Here is a 16615-nt window from a genome sequence, read left to right on the forward strand (position 1 = left end):
GCCTCTTAATTGGCGCTCCCGAAGGCTTGGCGTAGCTAACGAGCTCCGGGTTCAAATGGTGCCAATGTCTTTGCTTTCTTTTTTGTCACAAGGATTGATGAGGAGACTAAGCGATGTTCTGAAAGCTCAATGACAAACACGTGTCTGCCATATTTCAAAGCGGCTGAATTTTTAAACCGTCACAAGGCTCCGAGAATAAGGCCGAGCCTCACAGTCATCCCTTGACTGTCTTGTCAGTCACAATCATAAATAAATAAAGAAAGAAAGAAAGAAAATAGGTGAAAATATCTGAGCAGGCGCCAGATAACATCCTTCTTCATCTTTGACATTTTTCGCTCGTTGACGATAATCTCAATGAGACGCGGCTGCTGTCAAGAGCACGCGCGTTGGACCGCATGATGACGTCATCCCACGGAGCGTGGCGCCGCTCCCTTGTTTTGTTTCAGCGCATGTGAAAGTGACGGCTTGTGACGGCTCATGACGGCCAACTTTGGAGTTCAAAAGTGCCAAGGCCAAAGTCAGTAAAAGCTTTTCTTGACGTGTGGCTAGCGTCATTTTGGTCTGGGCGGCCCAGTTCCAGGAAAGCTTGTCTTTGGAACAAATTCTGTAGAAGCGTCTGAGTTGGGTTGCTTCATTTCCGTCCAATTTGCCAGTCGTGCCCTTTTTGCGACCACTCTGGGACTTTCCATTCACTGACGGAGTGGTGTTGATAATTTTCTCCGTGGAGTCCAAATACAGACGGGATGTTCAACACGCGCACACACACACACACACACACACACACACACACACACACACACACACACACACACGCACACACACACACACACACACACACACACACACACACACACACACACACACACACACACACAGTCTGTCCGTGTTTTAGGTGTGTTGGAAGAGGAAGGGCAAATGTATTGGGACACGTATACGTGTCTTTTGGTGTCTGGCAAAGTGTAAGGCGGGAACCAGAGAAAGGTTAAGCGTGTCAGGTCATGGTGCATTTACTTACAGGTAATAAGAGTAGGAATAAGCATGTCTTCTGAAGCGTGGTGGAGGGGAAGGCCCGTGATGAGAAAAGAAGAAGGAAGACAAGGCACAACCCAGAAGAAGGACAAACACAACCAGTCAATTGATTAGTGCATGGCGGGAAGCGCACCTTGTGCATCATCATCATGACTATCAACATTATCAATATTGCTTGGACTTTTAGTTGTGCTTTTTTTCCATTTGCTCATTAGTTCCTATTTAGTTATTGACTAAATGCTGTCATGATTTTATGTGGAGGAGGGGGCGACTTAAAACATTTAGTTCTGGCAAATATCCTTTTGTTCTTTTATGAAATGCGCGGTAACACACAATCATTCCATTTGTTTGTTCTTAAGTATTAAATTGAATTAATCGAGCTGATTTGCTAAAATGGGACTTGTATTCTCATGATCACAATCATTTTTATTTGTAAACGTGTGGCCTCACGGGTGTGATTTTTCTCAACGTAACGAAAAACGTATTTTGATTGGAAATGTGTTGAGAAATGCAACTGACTTTATGTCCTGTGCTTTGTTTTTGTGTGTCGTTCCAGTGCTTTTTGTCTACTAAAGATTTTTTTTACCCGGGTGTGAAAAAGAAGAAAGATGTTGATGTTGTTTTCCATCACCCGCCAAGAGCAAAGGCAGACGACAAGGGGAGAGAGAACAAAGAAAGAGAAGATGAAAGGCAAATCGAACACGTGGTGCCATGACATGTCGAGTTCCAGGATCGATACCCACATTCCCAAGAGCGCATTCCGCATGCACCCACACACACACACACCATAACCACCACTACCGTGTCACTCACTCAACCACTCTATTAACAGCAAAATATATATTTTTCTTTAAATTCGTGTACTGGGTGAGCAAAAAAAAGAGAAAATTTGCGGTGATGACGTCAACCTACAATTTTGCAAGGAACAAAGCAAAAGCACCTTTCAATTTGAGCTACGACTTGCATGGAGTGATCGCTGAGTTGAAACGTCTTTTGGCAGTGAGGACGTCAAGTTGCTCTTGAAAAACCCATTCAGAAAGCACTTGTCACTCGCCTTATGTGGTGAAAAAGCGAGAGGGTGTGGCCACATGCTGGATCCAAATAAAAGCAGTTTAAAAAAAAAAGGTTTTGGCGTCACAGCAGAAGTCGGTATCGAGGCCGAGGCCGCCAAGGCCACTGATCCAATGCCTCGCTCCGAGTCTTCACTCATCAATCGCTGTTTGACTTTGCGCCGGCTAAATTGGACTTCTGCGCTTCACCAAAAACATCTGATGACCTATGGGCCTCTGTGCGCCCACACGCGTCCAGCAAATTTAGAGCCCGTCGCTTCGTGAGACGCTCCGTCTGAGTGGATGGCCAAGACAAAAGCACAGATGTGAGAAACGTTCCCGAATGGTGAAGGTGTTAAGTGGCGCTAGCTGCCGTGTGTTTTCTGAGAAGATGAAAGAGGGAGCAAAAAAGGAAAAGACAAAGAGAAGCAAATAAAAGAGGAGGTGGTGGAGGAGGTGGATGAGGAGGAGGAGGAAGAGGAGGCAGAGGAGGAGGAGGACAAGGAAAGGCCATGCTGAGAAGCAAACATACGATACCCCACGCTCAGAGTTCTCCACGTGTGAATCTCTCTATCGGAGCAGGAAGGGCAAGAAGGCAGGTGTTGGTGGGACGGGAAGGGGCAGAGCCAAAACCAGGAAGCAGGATGGTGGGAGGCATAAAAGGGCGACAGTGAGAGAGTACAATCAGAGAGGTTTTTTCTTCTTCCCCCAAAAGGCAAAGAAAAAGACAAATACTGCCAACTGTTGCAGCCGACTTTTTGCTCACATCTGTACATAAAAAGGCAATGATCGTTCATCCATGCTAACACCTGCTCGTTGGCTAAGAGCGCTTTGCCTGATGTGGGCCCGACGTTAGCATTGACCCTGCTTAGGATGCCAGTTGTTAGAGCATCTTCAGATGCAACGTCTCTGCTTGTTGACTTAAAAAACGCACCATAGCGTGCATGTTTCTCCCATCGGTGCTTTCGGGCGCTTTTCAGGGCTGTCTACTAAAAGAAAAGCTCCTCGGGGTGGGAAAGGTTTAAATAACAAGCCTTTTCCATCAGAGAGCATGCGTGCTATCAATCATGTCGTACCGTTTGCCTCTATTATTTAGAGACGGGGGTCTTGGGGCCATCGGGCGCTGCTTCCCAGACCCCCTGAGGGCCCACCTGCTTGCCAGAACATCACATTCCCATTAAGGCGTCTTTATTAGCGACGTCCGCCGCCTTCTCCAGGGGAATCAAAGTCATCCTGAAAGATTCATCGCACACTTGGCCGCACTCAGAGCGCCAGCTCTTTTGCTTTTTTTTTTTTTTTTTAACTCATGGGCTCCTAGAGCCTTGCGAGACACACACATTTGCAATGAATGAATTATGGATGTAGCCAATGAGAGGCTCAAATGAGGGTTGAGGGATTCTAGCCCCCGTGGAATTGCTTTGGAAAATTCAGGTTTGCGCCATGAAATTTGGTGAACGTGTCTATCAGGAGTAAAGCCACCCAAAGAAAAGAAATGCAGTCAATTGGCCTCGAAGCAGACAGGTCATGCCCGATTGCTCTCGTTCATCCAACCGAGTGGACCCCCCCCACCCAAATAAACACAATGCCAAAGCCAGCAACATGAAATTGGCTTGACAAAATGAAAAAGGTCAACACATTGGAAAAGTACGTCATTGAGTTTGGAAGCAGACATTGCAGGCTGCATTGGCTCAGTTGCACCCAACGGGATGTCAAAAAAAGACAAACTGGGAGGCGTATCTATCATGAATCGACCGACAAGAATGATAGTCTGCCGTTTTGCTTTTGTAGTGAAATTTGGATTCTATGCATCTTTGTATGTTGCCTTTAGGTGATAAACTAGCAGCAGTGAGACTACTATAAGCTATTTTTGCGGTACAGAGAAGTTTATGTTGAATTCACGTGAAAATGTTAACCCTAACCCTTTTGATTTTTATGATGATTGATGATTTTCAGGGCAGAATCCCCGGGCGCCATGATTCATTGTGTGTCTATTTTTTATTTTGATACTCGATGCCTGTGTAGTTTTTGTGAGTACAAGTGTCCGCTGTCAGCAGGGCTGTATGCTCACTGGCAGGAGTGCGAGGATTTTTGTTTGGGTTGCCGAGTGTGGGGTGGCCAGTCAATTTTCAGGAACTTGGGGATGACGGTCCTGGATGAGTGAAAGGTTCGACAAAAGGTTCGCTGCAAGGCATATGATGATGTGGTAGGACATTTTGCCGGTTCCTTTTTGAATGCCTAATGACACATTGGGTGAATGTGTCAAAGGGGGGTCGGGTTACATTTGAATGAGTAAGTAGATATAAAAGCTATTTGTGACATTCAATGTTTTTTCGGATTCAATTATTTAATAGGCTTTAACAGGACGTGCCAGAATTCAACAGGCAGTGATGGAAGGAGCAGAAGAAGCATCTCGAAAGGAAAGGAGTTAATGGGAGACAACAATCTGGAATGGATGCAAAGCGTGGTAACAATCTAGCGACAGTAACGGTTAAAGTGTTTCAACGGAAAAGCACGAATGATGACAAATCATACAGCTAATAGGGATTAGACTGCAGCACAATAGACAACAAATGGATGGAAGGTAATTAAATAAAATAGGAAACTGGACCAGAAACAAGGAATAGGGAAAATTTCTTAACATATGAATGCATTAAAGCTGCTATTAAAGGGAAAGTATTTAAGAACACATTTTAAGAGGGTTAATTTGCATAACAAATATTGAAAAGAGTTGAATAGTTAAATCATTTTGGGAAAATTACAGGTCCATTCAAAAGGGTGACTGATTTGAACAGTGAGGTGATTTGAAGGGGAGACAAAGATAATGTACATAAACAGATTGGGTGAACAAAATTGACGGGACTGATACCCATTTGAGAATACTGAGAAAAATTTGAATCAAAGAGGAAATTTGGAGTGAAAAATTAATATTTGGACTGGGAAAGAGCGATGGCAAAGACTGACTCACAGGACTTCAGACAGTGACAGCTGCAGCAGGAAAGGCTAACTTGAACAGGTAGAAGTTACTCTGCTACAGGAGGGATCTTGCGAGACTGATAGCACGATGAGAAATAAGGGGGATAATTCATAACTCCTGGGGGGAGTGTTTGTTTGTTTGTTTGTTTGTTTGTTTGTTTGTTTGTTTGTTTGTTTGTTTCAGGGATCACGTGGGCCTCTGGATCATAGGAGTAGATGCCGAGAACGCTCGGAGGTTCTACTGAGCACTTCGATGAGACGACCACCACCAATCGTCCCCGTGCCCCAATCAACCCCAAAAGAGAAGATTTTGTTTGCTGACGACTGGTTATGGAGATGTAGTTTACTAGGGGTGACCGAAGGGGGCCGGGAGGACTTCCGGCCTACGTTGGGCATTGCTGCTTTTTTCATTGCAACTCAAGGTTTTGTGCTGTTGTCATCGTTAAATACTGGCAGTGGCTCTCAATTATTGCAGAACCCCTGGACGCTGACCGGGGCCTGGAAAGGGACTCTGAGAACGGTGAAGTGGACATAAAGATTTTGGATGGACGGCAGGCCCTGGGCAGTGATCCCGGCGCAATTCACTACTGAGCATTCAGTGGACTGGACTTTGCATCGACAGGCACTTACATATGCAAGGGGGCAACACTGAGGGCGCTTCAACGTTGCGGTATGCTGTGATATTGCGTCAATATTATATCCTTCATTACTTTATCAGATGACTACATGCCGCATTACTTTATCTCATTCGTCTATCAGGTCACATATTAACATTATGACAATGCAGTTTGACTGTTTAGCGGTCGATGGACATGTCATTTCTTTTCCTTACTGTTTTGTGAGCTCATACTGTTTTGTGGATTGTGATATGTGCCAGGACTCCTTGTACCTGGCTGACGCCAGGTGGAGGGAATCACTGAGGATGTTAGAAAGGGCCTCCTTCTTTTTCCATGTCATTAGACTGGCAGGGTTTTTTCTCGAGGGAGGGCCGGCAACTTTTTGAGGTTTCTAACGGACCACGCCAAATTCATTACTTCACAAATTATCGACGGTATTGAGGTATTACCTAAGGGGGGTGGTTATCGTCATTTGGTTAATGTGGACTTCAATTTTCTTTACTTGTGGTTCCTGAGAGGCCTCAGATTGCTGTCAGGGAGCAATTGGATATCAAAGTAGTTTGAGCTTTCCTAGTTAAAATAACCTTAAGTAGCATGCCTCGAGCGTGATATAGGCTGTGCAGGTATAGGCCAAATTGTAGACGTGACCAGAAAATTTGGTTGGGGGAAGATTTTTGGATGTTTACCGATGCCATCTCTTGTTAGACCGTTTTCGGGACATTTATAAAGTCCTGGAGGGGGGAATGTAGTGAAATTTGGATTCTATGCGTCTTTGTATGTTGCCTTTAGATTAGATTAGATTAGATAATCCTTTATTATTCCCTCAATGGGGAAACTCCTGTGTTAGCAGCAGTACACTTAACTTAACACACACACACACACACACACACACACACACACACACACACACACACACGCATGCGGGGAAGGGGGTGAAAGATTTAAAAAAGTAAAAGATATACATAATTAAAAAATATGGAGAGTATATACACAATACACAATACACAATTAGGTGATAAACTAGCAGCAGTGAGACTACTATAAGCTATTTTTGCGGTACAGAGAAGCTCTAGTTTCAGTAATGTGTAGGTACTTAGAATATGGAAGGGCCATTTGTCCGTGACCAGGAAGACCCTTGTCCATGCCCTTTTTAGGACATTGACAGCAACGAGTAGACTGAAACGTGAACGGCAGCTGTTACTCCAAGCCATGACATCAACGGTTTGGGCAGGTATAAGATAGGCTTGTCTGTCAGGAAGGGGGGGCGAACATCTTTGCTTTTGGGGGCTGCGAACATCTTTGCCTTTGGGGCCACTCGAATTTTTGGAGAGACATCACTCTGACATCGGTTGAATAAAATCTTTTCCCAATCAGCCGTGTGTCACTGGAGTGTTCCTTCTCTGGGCCAGCCATCGTCCACCGAGTGTTTTTTGAAGACCAGCGAAGCAACAAAGACCATTCACCACATTTTCAAGTGGCCACATTGTTTACATTGTTTGTGGTCGGCACATGCTTTTCATCTGGAAATGTGCTACCTACTCTGCTTTCCCCAAACTTGTGCTCATTAAGAGAGTTGACAGCAAACTGACACGTGGCAAAGTGGCGCTACGCCGCCGCCACTGATTGCATTAGCATAGTGGTCGGATGCTCGACAATCACCCGTCCGGAACGTTGCGCGGCGAGGGGCCACTTGGGCTCCGTCTTGCGCTTTTTCATGCCGACAAAAAAAAAATCTCACGTTGGCCAAATAGCGGAGGAGGCTTTGAGCGCCGCAGCGTCGAGGTCTGCAATGGGGAAAAAAAACACAGCAAAGCAATCAGCCAGCACAAACTGCTGCTTGTTTGCTGGTAATAATAGTCAGAATGCTTGGGAAAAAATAGTGAGCGAGCGATAGAGTGAGAGAGAGAGAGAGGCCCACCGTAGTTTAGCCGTGATAACGCCAGGAGACGTGTTTTGATGGCTATTTTTTTTATTCATTCTCATTTCATTCCTTTTTAATCACAATAAAAAAATCGAGCCAACACAGTCTGGGTTGCGTCTTGGATTTTTAACTTGTGCCTAGCGCAGTGCTTCTCAATTAATTATTTTCTGCTTTGCCCTTCAGGAAGGAAGAAGAACATATTTCACACACCCCAACTACAAATCGTATCATTTGTCTATAAAATTGTAATAGGTGCAACTCTGCGTAACATTGTATCCTAATGAACATGTTTACGACCCCCCCCACCCCTACACACACACACACACACACACACACATTGCCTTCTCCCCACTGGCGAAAGACAAAGGATACACAAGTGCATCCATCCGTCCGTCCATCCGTACATTGAACCTCACTCGGCTCCAACTTAATACTTTTTGATAGCCCTTTTAAAATTGTCAGTATTTTTTCCAAGTCAGCGTAATTAAGCCAATCATATTTTTTTACACATTCACAAAATTTGACATCCTAAAACGCAACGTAATTCTTGTCCATTTGTCAACGGGCATAAGATATTAGACTTATACTGGAGTTGGGCAGGAAGCTCGCTCGGATTGTAGGTCTTCAAATGTAATATGACGCGGCCGATAAGTATGAAACAAAAATTATTTCAGCAAAATATGTTGATTGCATTTGTGGCAGCGAAAAGAAGAGGAAGGAATAAAGATAGTAGAGAGAGGTCAGTGATGGCGGCAAAAAAAAAAACACAACCGAAATAGTGCACCAGCCATTTTGATTGACTCATAATTTTTCATTTGATGTTCCTTTAGTTTAATTTTTCTTCCTTTTGGATGTCGATTTTGTTAATTGTTCCCTTGTGCAGAAACCTGAAGGTTTAACATCCAATTTTGTGGACTGATTGAATTGAGTTGGAGGCGCTCCCATTTCACACTTTCGGGACCATTTTTGAAAGCAACTCAATCAAGCTGATGTGCGGACAAAACAAAACACAAAATCTATGTGCAAAATCTCAAGCTTGGATGGCAGCATTCCTGTTTTTTCCCACGGCAGGAATTCTCTTGAATAGGCCAGAGCGGCCCATGTGATTGTCAGCAAAAACGCAAGCACCGACCTGCGTTTGAAGGTGAGGACGAGGCCGAGGAACAGGATGAGCAACATGAGGATGCCCGTGACCACACCCGCCAGCTTCACCGTGCCGTCCGCCGGTTCTTCCGGCTCCGTGGTGTCCGAGTCCTGCGTGGAGGCGCCTATGCGGGAAGAACACAATCACGGCCATGTCGTCACGAAGCAGGCTCACTGGCAAAAGAGCAAAAGGCGCGCGTGCGCGGATGTCGCCCATCACAAAGCCATGCAGGGAGCTGCGCAGCATGCAACACTGACACGTGACAAAAAGTTGACATTGTGTTTGGAGATCCTGCCCCCAAAGCCAGTTGGACTTTGCCAGGGTAAAAAGGAGAAAGTCTCCCGTTTGTCTTTGGCATCAGTTGGACCCCTGAAGCTGATTGGATTTGGCAGAAACATCTGGAGAAGCTGCGCCTGAAATGAGCGGCCATTTGAGATGGAAACCCGGGCCACTTTGACATATGTCGTGTTTTGGCCACTTGACGGACACCTCGTCTCTAAATGTACGGATGGAGTGTCTCGAGCGCTGCATCCGTTGACTTGGCTTCATGTTGGGTCGGCACCGGCTCCCTGTGCAGGGCCGCCGCCCCCCACCCACCAACACACACACTCTGCAAGTGACCCGAGTCGGATGAACTTGATGGAGAATTGATGTGAGCATAAATGGAGAGCGGCAAAAACCTTTTAGCCTTTTTCCACCGCGCTCAAAATCAATAACATGCCTTCAGCTTTTGACGACATTGGCGTCAGCGCAATAAAAAAGCCAGTCGGGGCTGCATGCGGCCTGCTCAGCCTCAAGTGCGCAAATTGCGCACATTGCAGTGCCTCCTAAAACAGGGCCCGTGCGGTTTGGTGATGTGGTGCATCCTCATCACGCACCCCTGCAGGCGCTCGCTGACCCCCGTTTGTCACCACTTGACCGTCTTTGGCGTTTGTTGGCTGCTCTCGCTTAGCGTCAGATCCATTTTCCGGACAGAGACACGGCCTGGCGACATCAGGAGGGAGCGGCCGGACAATTTTTACGCTTGAACCTGCGTCAGCACGAGGACTAACCGCTTTTATTTTTAGAGTCCAAAACTCGGTCTGAGCTCCAAGTGGCTTTTCTCATTCCTCCACTGTGGCCCGCTGTGACTTTGGACAGAAATGCCTTGATTGGCTTTTTGCGTTTGACCAAAGGGCAGCGTGTCAAATGCTTCGAGATGTCATCTTTGGACTCGTCTTGTGATCTTACTATTCATTTGTATCGCCATTGTTAACATGTTCGAGTTTGATTCGTTCTCACTTGAAATTTCAGCCCATTACGGGACAATTGAGCTACCATTGTGACATTTGTACTCAGGATCTTGCAATATCGTATTAGCGCAGCAAGTGTTAGCGTATTAGTATTTGATACTTCTCATTTGCAATGCTATATGTCCTATGTTGTCATGTTGTTCAAATAACTTTCAAGTGCTCTTTTATAATCTTAGGACGATCTGCGTATGTGATACGGTGCACGCATAAGTGTGATTCATGCACGTCTTCATCTCTTGAAGGTCTTTTTGCATCTGTAACCACGACAACTGGACCAAGTATTGTATTCATCATCATCGTCCGGTGTGGAGGTGTTGTTCCTGCATACACGTATTTGTATCCATCTGTGGACATGTATTTTTATTCCCCCCCTCTCTCTCTTTGTTCATCTCGCTCGCTCAGATTGCATGATGAAGCGATCCGAGGGGAATTACGCCGGAGAGCGCAGATATTAAAAAGTTAATCTCATCCAAACACACAAGATTGATTCTTCTCGCACTGGCCCCGAATGAGATATTAGGTACACCTTGATTTTACGCCAGTGTGCGCGTGTGTGTTTGTTGACTATGCCAAACATGTTTGGAATATCTCAGCAGAAGAATGCATGTGGAAATGTAGCCCCCCCCCTCATACATTATTGAGTATTTACTCAACACATAAAATGCATAAATTTTAGCGCAACTCAAGCCTGAGTGTGCGTGTGTGTTACATGGTTACATGGCCGTGGGGGGGTGGGGGGGATGCTTGCCTCCTGTATGGATTAGTGTTAGCATGACTGAGTGTGTTTAACAGGATTACTGATGTGAACGATGCTGCCTGCGCGCGTGTACTTGAAAGATTCCGACGTGCGTTGTGTGCATGGAAGCACTACATACTGTATTTTGTTGTTGAGTCTCTCGTCTGTCTTTCTGAGTCAGCTGGGTAAGCGTGATCACAAGACTCGTAGCTTTAGTGAAGTTAGGAAAACAACCAACCAATCTGTTTCCAAAGAAAAACCTCATGGTCGGTCATCATGAATCATCATTGTAAATCATATCGATGACTGTGAATATGGCAATGGCTCATCTGTTGCATTGAAAAGAACATTGGCAGTTTCTAAGTTGAAGTTCTGAGCATTTGAACAATTCAATGAGAGCTCTAAATGTCTAAGTGTTGTCACTGAATTTGATAATCGATTTCTAGTCAATTAATTGATGAACTGTTGTTCCTCGAGATTGGCACGAATCAATTTGCATTACATGAAAATATAAATGACAAAAAATTATATGATAATCAGAGTGAAAAACATATCAATTACCGTTTTTTTCCATGTATAATGCGCAAACTTTAACTAATTTATTGTCCTAAAATCTGGGGTGCGCATTATACATAGGTACAATATTCTTTTTATTTTATTTTTTTATTTTTATTTTTTGAAGAAAATCATGGTACAACAATTTTTGAAGAAAATCTTGTCACGGATGGTTCTTTACAACGTCACTTTCCTCTCTTTTCATTTTAACCTAACTGATCGCGGTGGTGCCTTTCTGGGCAGTCGGAGAAATCAACGGCAACAAAAAAAATACATCCAGCCTAGTTAAGAAATCACCAGAAAGATCACCATGACAATTGTGAATAATAAATAAATAATTATTCTATATATTATATATATTATTATTATAATAATAAATAATTGTGATAAATAACTGGAACATCACTCAAATATTGGTGATCCCGTTGAGATATTTCTTCGCTATCGAGTTTGCTACTGCATGCGCAGTGATACTGACCGGCAGAATAACATCCGGTTGTTCCCAAAGATGATCTTTTTTCTGAAATAATTTTACGTTTACGGACTTAAGTAACCCGGCCGGGTCATACCAAAGACTATAAAAATGGGACCCATTGCCTCCCTGCTTGGCACTCAGCATGAAGGGTTGGAATTGGGGGGTTAGATCACCAAATGATTCCCGAGCGCGGCGCCGCTGCTGCTCACTGCTCCCCTCTCCCCCAGGGAATGGATCAAAATCACACGGGGATGGGTCAAATGCAGAGGACAAATTTCACCACACCCAGACGCGTGTGTGACGATCATTGGGACTTTAAAAAAAAAAAAAAGTCAAAATTTGGGTGCGTATTATACATGGGTACAGGCTTTTTTCCAGCATCAGCATGCCATTTTTAGGGTGCGTATTATACATGGGGGCGCATTATACATGGAAAAAAACGGTAATTACTCAATGAATTGGAGTGACTCGCAACGTATCATGTTGTAATTGGCGAGAATCGTATTGCATTGGGATTGAGGGAGATCAAATCATATAATCTATCAAAAAGAATATCGCATGAATGTGGATCAATTACAATCTAACTTTCAAAAAGAATATCGCTTGAATGAGTTTACAGTAAGTGGCTCACGCAGTATTCGAAGTGAAGTGAATCATCCGAATTTGAGTGAGCCATATGACCTCGTATCACGTTCCAGTGAATTGCACGGTATCACATTGCGGAATTATTCACATTTGTGTAATCGGAGTGAATCAGATCGCATCGTAGCTGGCGTTAATCGTACCGCAATGGTCATGAATCACATGGCATTCTAATAAGAGCAGATTGGGTCTGTTAGGGTAGTGTTCTGCAAACCCTAACAGGGTCGGATCCTTTTTTGAGTGAATTGTGGTGCATCGTAAACTATCAGAATGATACGGGAATCACATCGCATTCCAAATAGAGCGAATCGCTTCGAATGGGCATTGTATCAACATGAACAGTAAGTGGAGTGGATTTTGGAGAAACTGCCTTGCCTCTTAATTGGGATGAAAAAAGGATCTTGAAGGATCCTGAATCTTAATTGGGTTGAAAAAAGGAATGAATCATTTTGTCACTGGTAGGAATCACTTCACCCCATAATGGCAAGGAATGGGAGGAAATGTGCTGCAACTGCCATGCATCCATTTCCCACCAGATGTGCGATTGCCTGTATGTCGTTGCAGCTCGATTGCAGTTCACGGTCGTAATGTGAGCGACGATCAGCATGGTGCACCGCTCGCCATCATGCTGTCGTGCCGCAGCCATCCTGTGATAGCCAATGCTCAGGGAATTTGATGGCGTTTTGTGGCACAAATGCCCATTTGCACTTTGTCCTGCCTCCGGTCTCGCGCTGCGCTTGCGCGCTTTAGGCGCTGTCTCGGCCTTTTGACTCGTCTCGCATTTGCGTCACGCCAGCTCACTTAACCGGCGGCGCCTTATTGCATCAGCGCCTCCGACGGTAACAATCACGTGCGACCTCACCTCTAATGAAAATGTCCATTGAAAGTGACACTTTGCGTGCACACACACTTTTTTTCCCACAAAGAATCCACAACTAGTCATTTCCAATTACAAGTGAGGAGTGCTAGCGTCATTAACGGCAGCGGGAACCCATATGATTTCTTGACTAACAACAGACCAAAGTTAAATTGCAACGTAAGCGGTTCATTTCAAGCGGTCACCACTACTCACTCTCACATTGCGATGCCAGTGAATCCATTTCAATTGTATGGCAATCGCACTGCCGTTGAAGGAATCACCTCACACTGAAATGGCAATCAATCATATCTTGTTGCATCGCAATTGGAGTGAATCCAACGGAATCAAAAAACAAACTGAGATCCCTTTGAAATCATGTGAGTGAACAGTATAAATTTGTAATTGGAGTGAATCACATCCCACTGGAATCGGAACGAAAAATTTTATTCAAGCAAGTTGTGTGACCATGTCATTGGAGTCTATCATATCCCAATGGGATAAGAACAAATCGTCCAGATGGCATCAAATTGGAATCGGCAAATATGGAGGCAATGAACCAAATTCTATTGGAACTGGCGCAGATCGGATCACAATTGTGAGAGAAATCAGATTGCATCCCTGTCAGTGGAGCCAATCTCATCTTGCAAAGTCAACTGTATTCATTCGTAGGGCAAGCGGAAAAAGATCGCTTGACTCGTGAGTTTTTGTGCAGCAATGGTTTTGCGTTTGATGCTATCAAAGTATATCGTACGGCAATCGGAGTCAAATAGTATCCTGGAATCTGAATGAATAACAAAATGGCGTCGGGAGTGCCAACATGTGCGCATGCAAGACGAGAAGATGGCTTGAAAAGGTCCAGGATAGAAAAGCGTGTGAGCGTTAGACGTCAAATTGTGCCACTTGAGCACTAGAAGGCACCGCCACTGGGACACGGGGCAACAACCATCAGTGCCGAAGGTCACCGCTACCATTCTTTGGCCCATGTTTCTTCTCATCCGACTTATATTCAAAGCTGGCCAGCTCATGCGGACAAAGCGCGTACATTCAGACAGTTGCCAAGGATACGGGAGAGATCGGCCCTCACCCGAAGAAGGAGCCCGCTCGTACGTGAGTCGCTCGTCCTTGCAAAAGGACAAAGTGTCTGACAAAAACGTGGAGACATTTGACGAGTGGCTCTGGATGGTACTACAAGAGCAACATGGTCACCAATGAAAAAGAAAAGTGAGTGAACTCATCTCAATTGAAATTCAATTCTCCTCATTGAGGACCAAGCACAGCGAGTGTACCGCCGTGGTACGCATGTGATGGCGATGGAACCAACGCTCCCACGCTTTCCCGACACACGGACGGATAGAGGGAGGGAGGGAGGGAGGGAGGGAGGGACAGACAGAATGCAGCAGGATGGCCGTGGCGCACGTGGACCAAATCAGTTCAGGATCAATGACGCAGTCAGTGTGATGACGGAACGGGGGCCGATTTGTGGTGGGTGACAAACATGAGGGAGATTTTTTTTCTTTTCTGGGGGACAAGGGGGGGGGGGTCGTGTGGACGACGGCGATTGTGTGATGAGACGGGAAGCAGATAGTCTGCCTGTAAAGCAATAATCACCTTCGCTGGGGATGACTAGAATGTACGGCGTGGTTATTTGTCCCCTACCTATCACCACTAAGGAGCACCGGGGCCGCACGTCCCGCCGCCGGCCAGCGTGAGAGGGGGACATAGACAAACAAGGAAAGAAGAAACAGCGGCTAAGAGCAAAGGATTTGACAGCGTTGAGATTGACAAAGCGACAGGACATACAGCCAAAAGGCGAAGGAAAAAGCACAGAGGAGGAAAACCACGGTGGGCAAAACTTTGTGGCTAGTTGCAAAATGCAAAAAGCTGGAAAAACGATCATTCAACTGGGCAACATGACCGTCGGAAGACATCCCAGGGGAGCTGCCTTTGGTTGACCCGCAAACGAGACACCGCGCCCTAAGCCAGCGTGTTTGCGTCTTCGTTGGTTATTTTGCAAAATGCGAGACGTTGGGCAGCCAGCCACAAAGTTCGGCAGAACACATGCCAGCACTAGTGTGGAACACACAAGCGCGCACGCACGCACGCACGCACGCACGCACGCACGCACGCACGCACGCACGCACGCACGCACGCACACACACACACACACACACACACACACACACACACAGGAAACAAGACCATGTTTGATTGACAGGTTTGAGCAGGTGCGGCATGAGATGATGCAGCAAAAGGAGCGCTGGATCGAGTGCGCTAGATGGCGCACCTGAGCAACGCAACTTGGCCAAAAGTATTGGGACCCCGGCGACAAGGTGCTCGGTGGGAAGATTATGGAATTGTCTGAAGCTTAGAATACTGCTTTAAAACTTACTTTGCTTGCTTTGAATCCCAAACCCAGAGCATTAAAGGAAATTTGAAACCCGGTTCTGGTCACTTAGAAGCCTCGTCCTGAATTAAAATCCAATTTGAAATCTGAGCTTGGCAAACCCAGAGCCGTGCTCCAAATGCTGACTTGAGACCAAAACGGCAAACTCCAAATTGAAAGCATACCTGACACCATCCGGGAACCCCAATTTTGAAAGATTTCAAAACCCGAATCCCAGTTAAAAGGCCAAACTACCCCTAAAATGTAAGCATCAATAGGCCCCGGTTTGATGACGCTACACGTCCAATTACGTTTGGACGTGACTGTAAAGGCTAGGCTAGCATCGTCAGCACGAGCAGCGCAGCCGTTTTGGAAACAAAGACGACAACCACAGCCACACGTGGAAAGACGCTCGTACCTTTGTTGGCCAGACGGACGCAGCCAATTTTGGTTTCCTGCAAGCAGAAGAGAGCGGACACAGTGTTGACGTCATGTTGTTGCTTATGGGGTTAACACTTATTTTGATCTTGTGATTATTTTGAAGTGCTGACTTAGAACTGTTCATTCTGCCTATGCTTGGTGTAACATTGAGTCGCGCTCCACCCGGGAGTGTAAACATCTGCTGGCTGACCGTTGTGAAGATCAAGAGATAAGACCACCTCTGCAACTTGCTGGAACCAGTTTGCAGAGACGACCCCAGCTGAAGCTTTCACAAGATAAAGACATTTTCTGCAGACCCCACCTTCCTTGTTGAGAATAAATACGATTGCTGCGGGAGCAGAGATTGGAGTTGCTTTCAAGCACTTTTGTGTTGCACAAAAGGGATGCTGGCTCTCCCCGCTTGCAAGCATAAAAATGGGCATACTGTTTCTATAGTGTGGTTCTTGCAAGGCGGTAGAGTGAGGAGTTACCTTTAGCATAGCATGCTCACGGCGTCGTG

General features: G+C 45.5%; 1 protein-coding gene and 1 long non-coding RNA gene across 10 annotated transcripts in view; one reads left to right on the forward strand and one right to left on the reverse strand.

Moving 5' to 3' along the window:
* ptprt (protein tyrosine phosphatase receptor type T) overlaps positions 1-16615 on the reverse strand; it is a 96834-nt gene that overhangs the window by 28150 nt on the left and 52069 nt on the right. For 3 of the 9 annotated variants that reach the window (XM_037252480.1, XM_037252474.1, XM_037252472.1), the window contains exons 15-18: positions 16094-16130; positions 14901-14957; positions 8722-8857; positions 2616-2648 (exon numbers count right to left, since the gene is read on the reverse strand). In XM_037252480.1, the coding sequence (XP_037108375.1) occupies positions 2616-2648; positions 8722-8857; positions 14901-14957; positions 16094-16130 (263 nt within the window). Of the gene's footprint in view, positions 1-1015; positions 1046-2615; positions 2649-8721; positions 8858-14900; positions 14958-16093; positions 16131-16615 lie in introns of all 9 variants that reach the window. The other 6 variants (XM_037252481.1, XM_037252478.1, XM_037252476.1 and 3 more) reach the window with 5 other exon arrangements.
* Positions 5108-6318, forward strand: LOC119123481. Its single transcript, XR_005098070.1, has 2 exons — positions 5108-5403; positions 5527-6318. It is a non-coding gene; the product is annotated as an uncharacterized LOC119123481 (long non-coding RNA).

Source organism: Syngnathus acus, chromosome 5, assembly GCF_901709675.1.
Source record: "Syngnathus acus chromosome 5, fSynAcu1.2, whole genome shotgun sequence".
In the NCBI taxonomy this organism is placed as follows: Eukaryota; Metazoa; Chordata; class Actinopteri; order Syngnathiformes; family Syngnathidae; genus Syngnathus; species Syngnathus acus.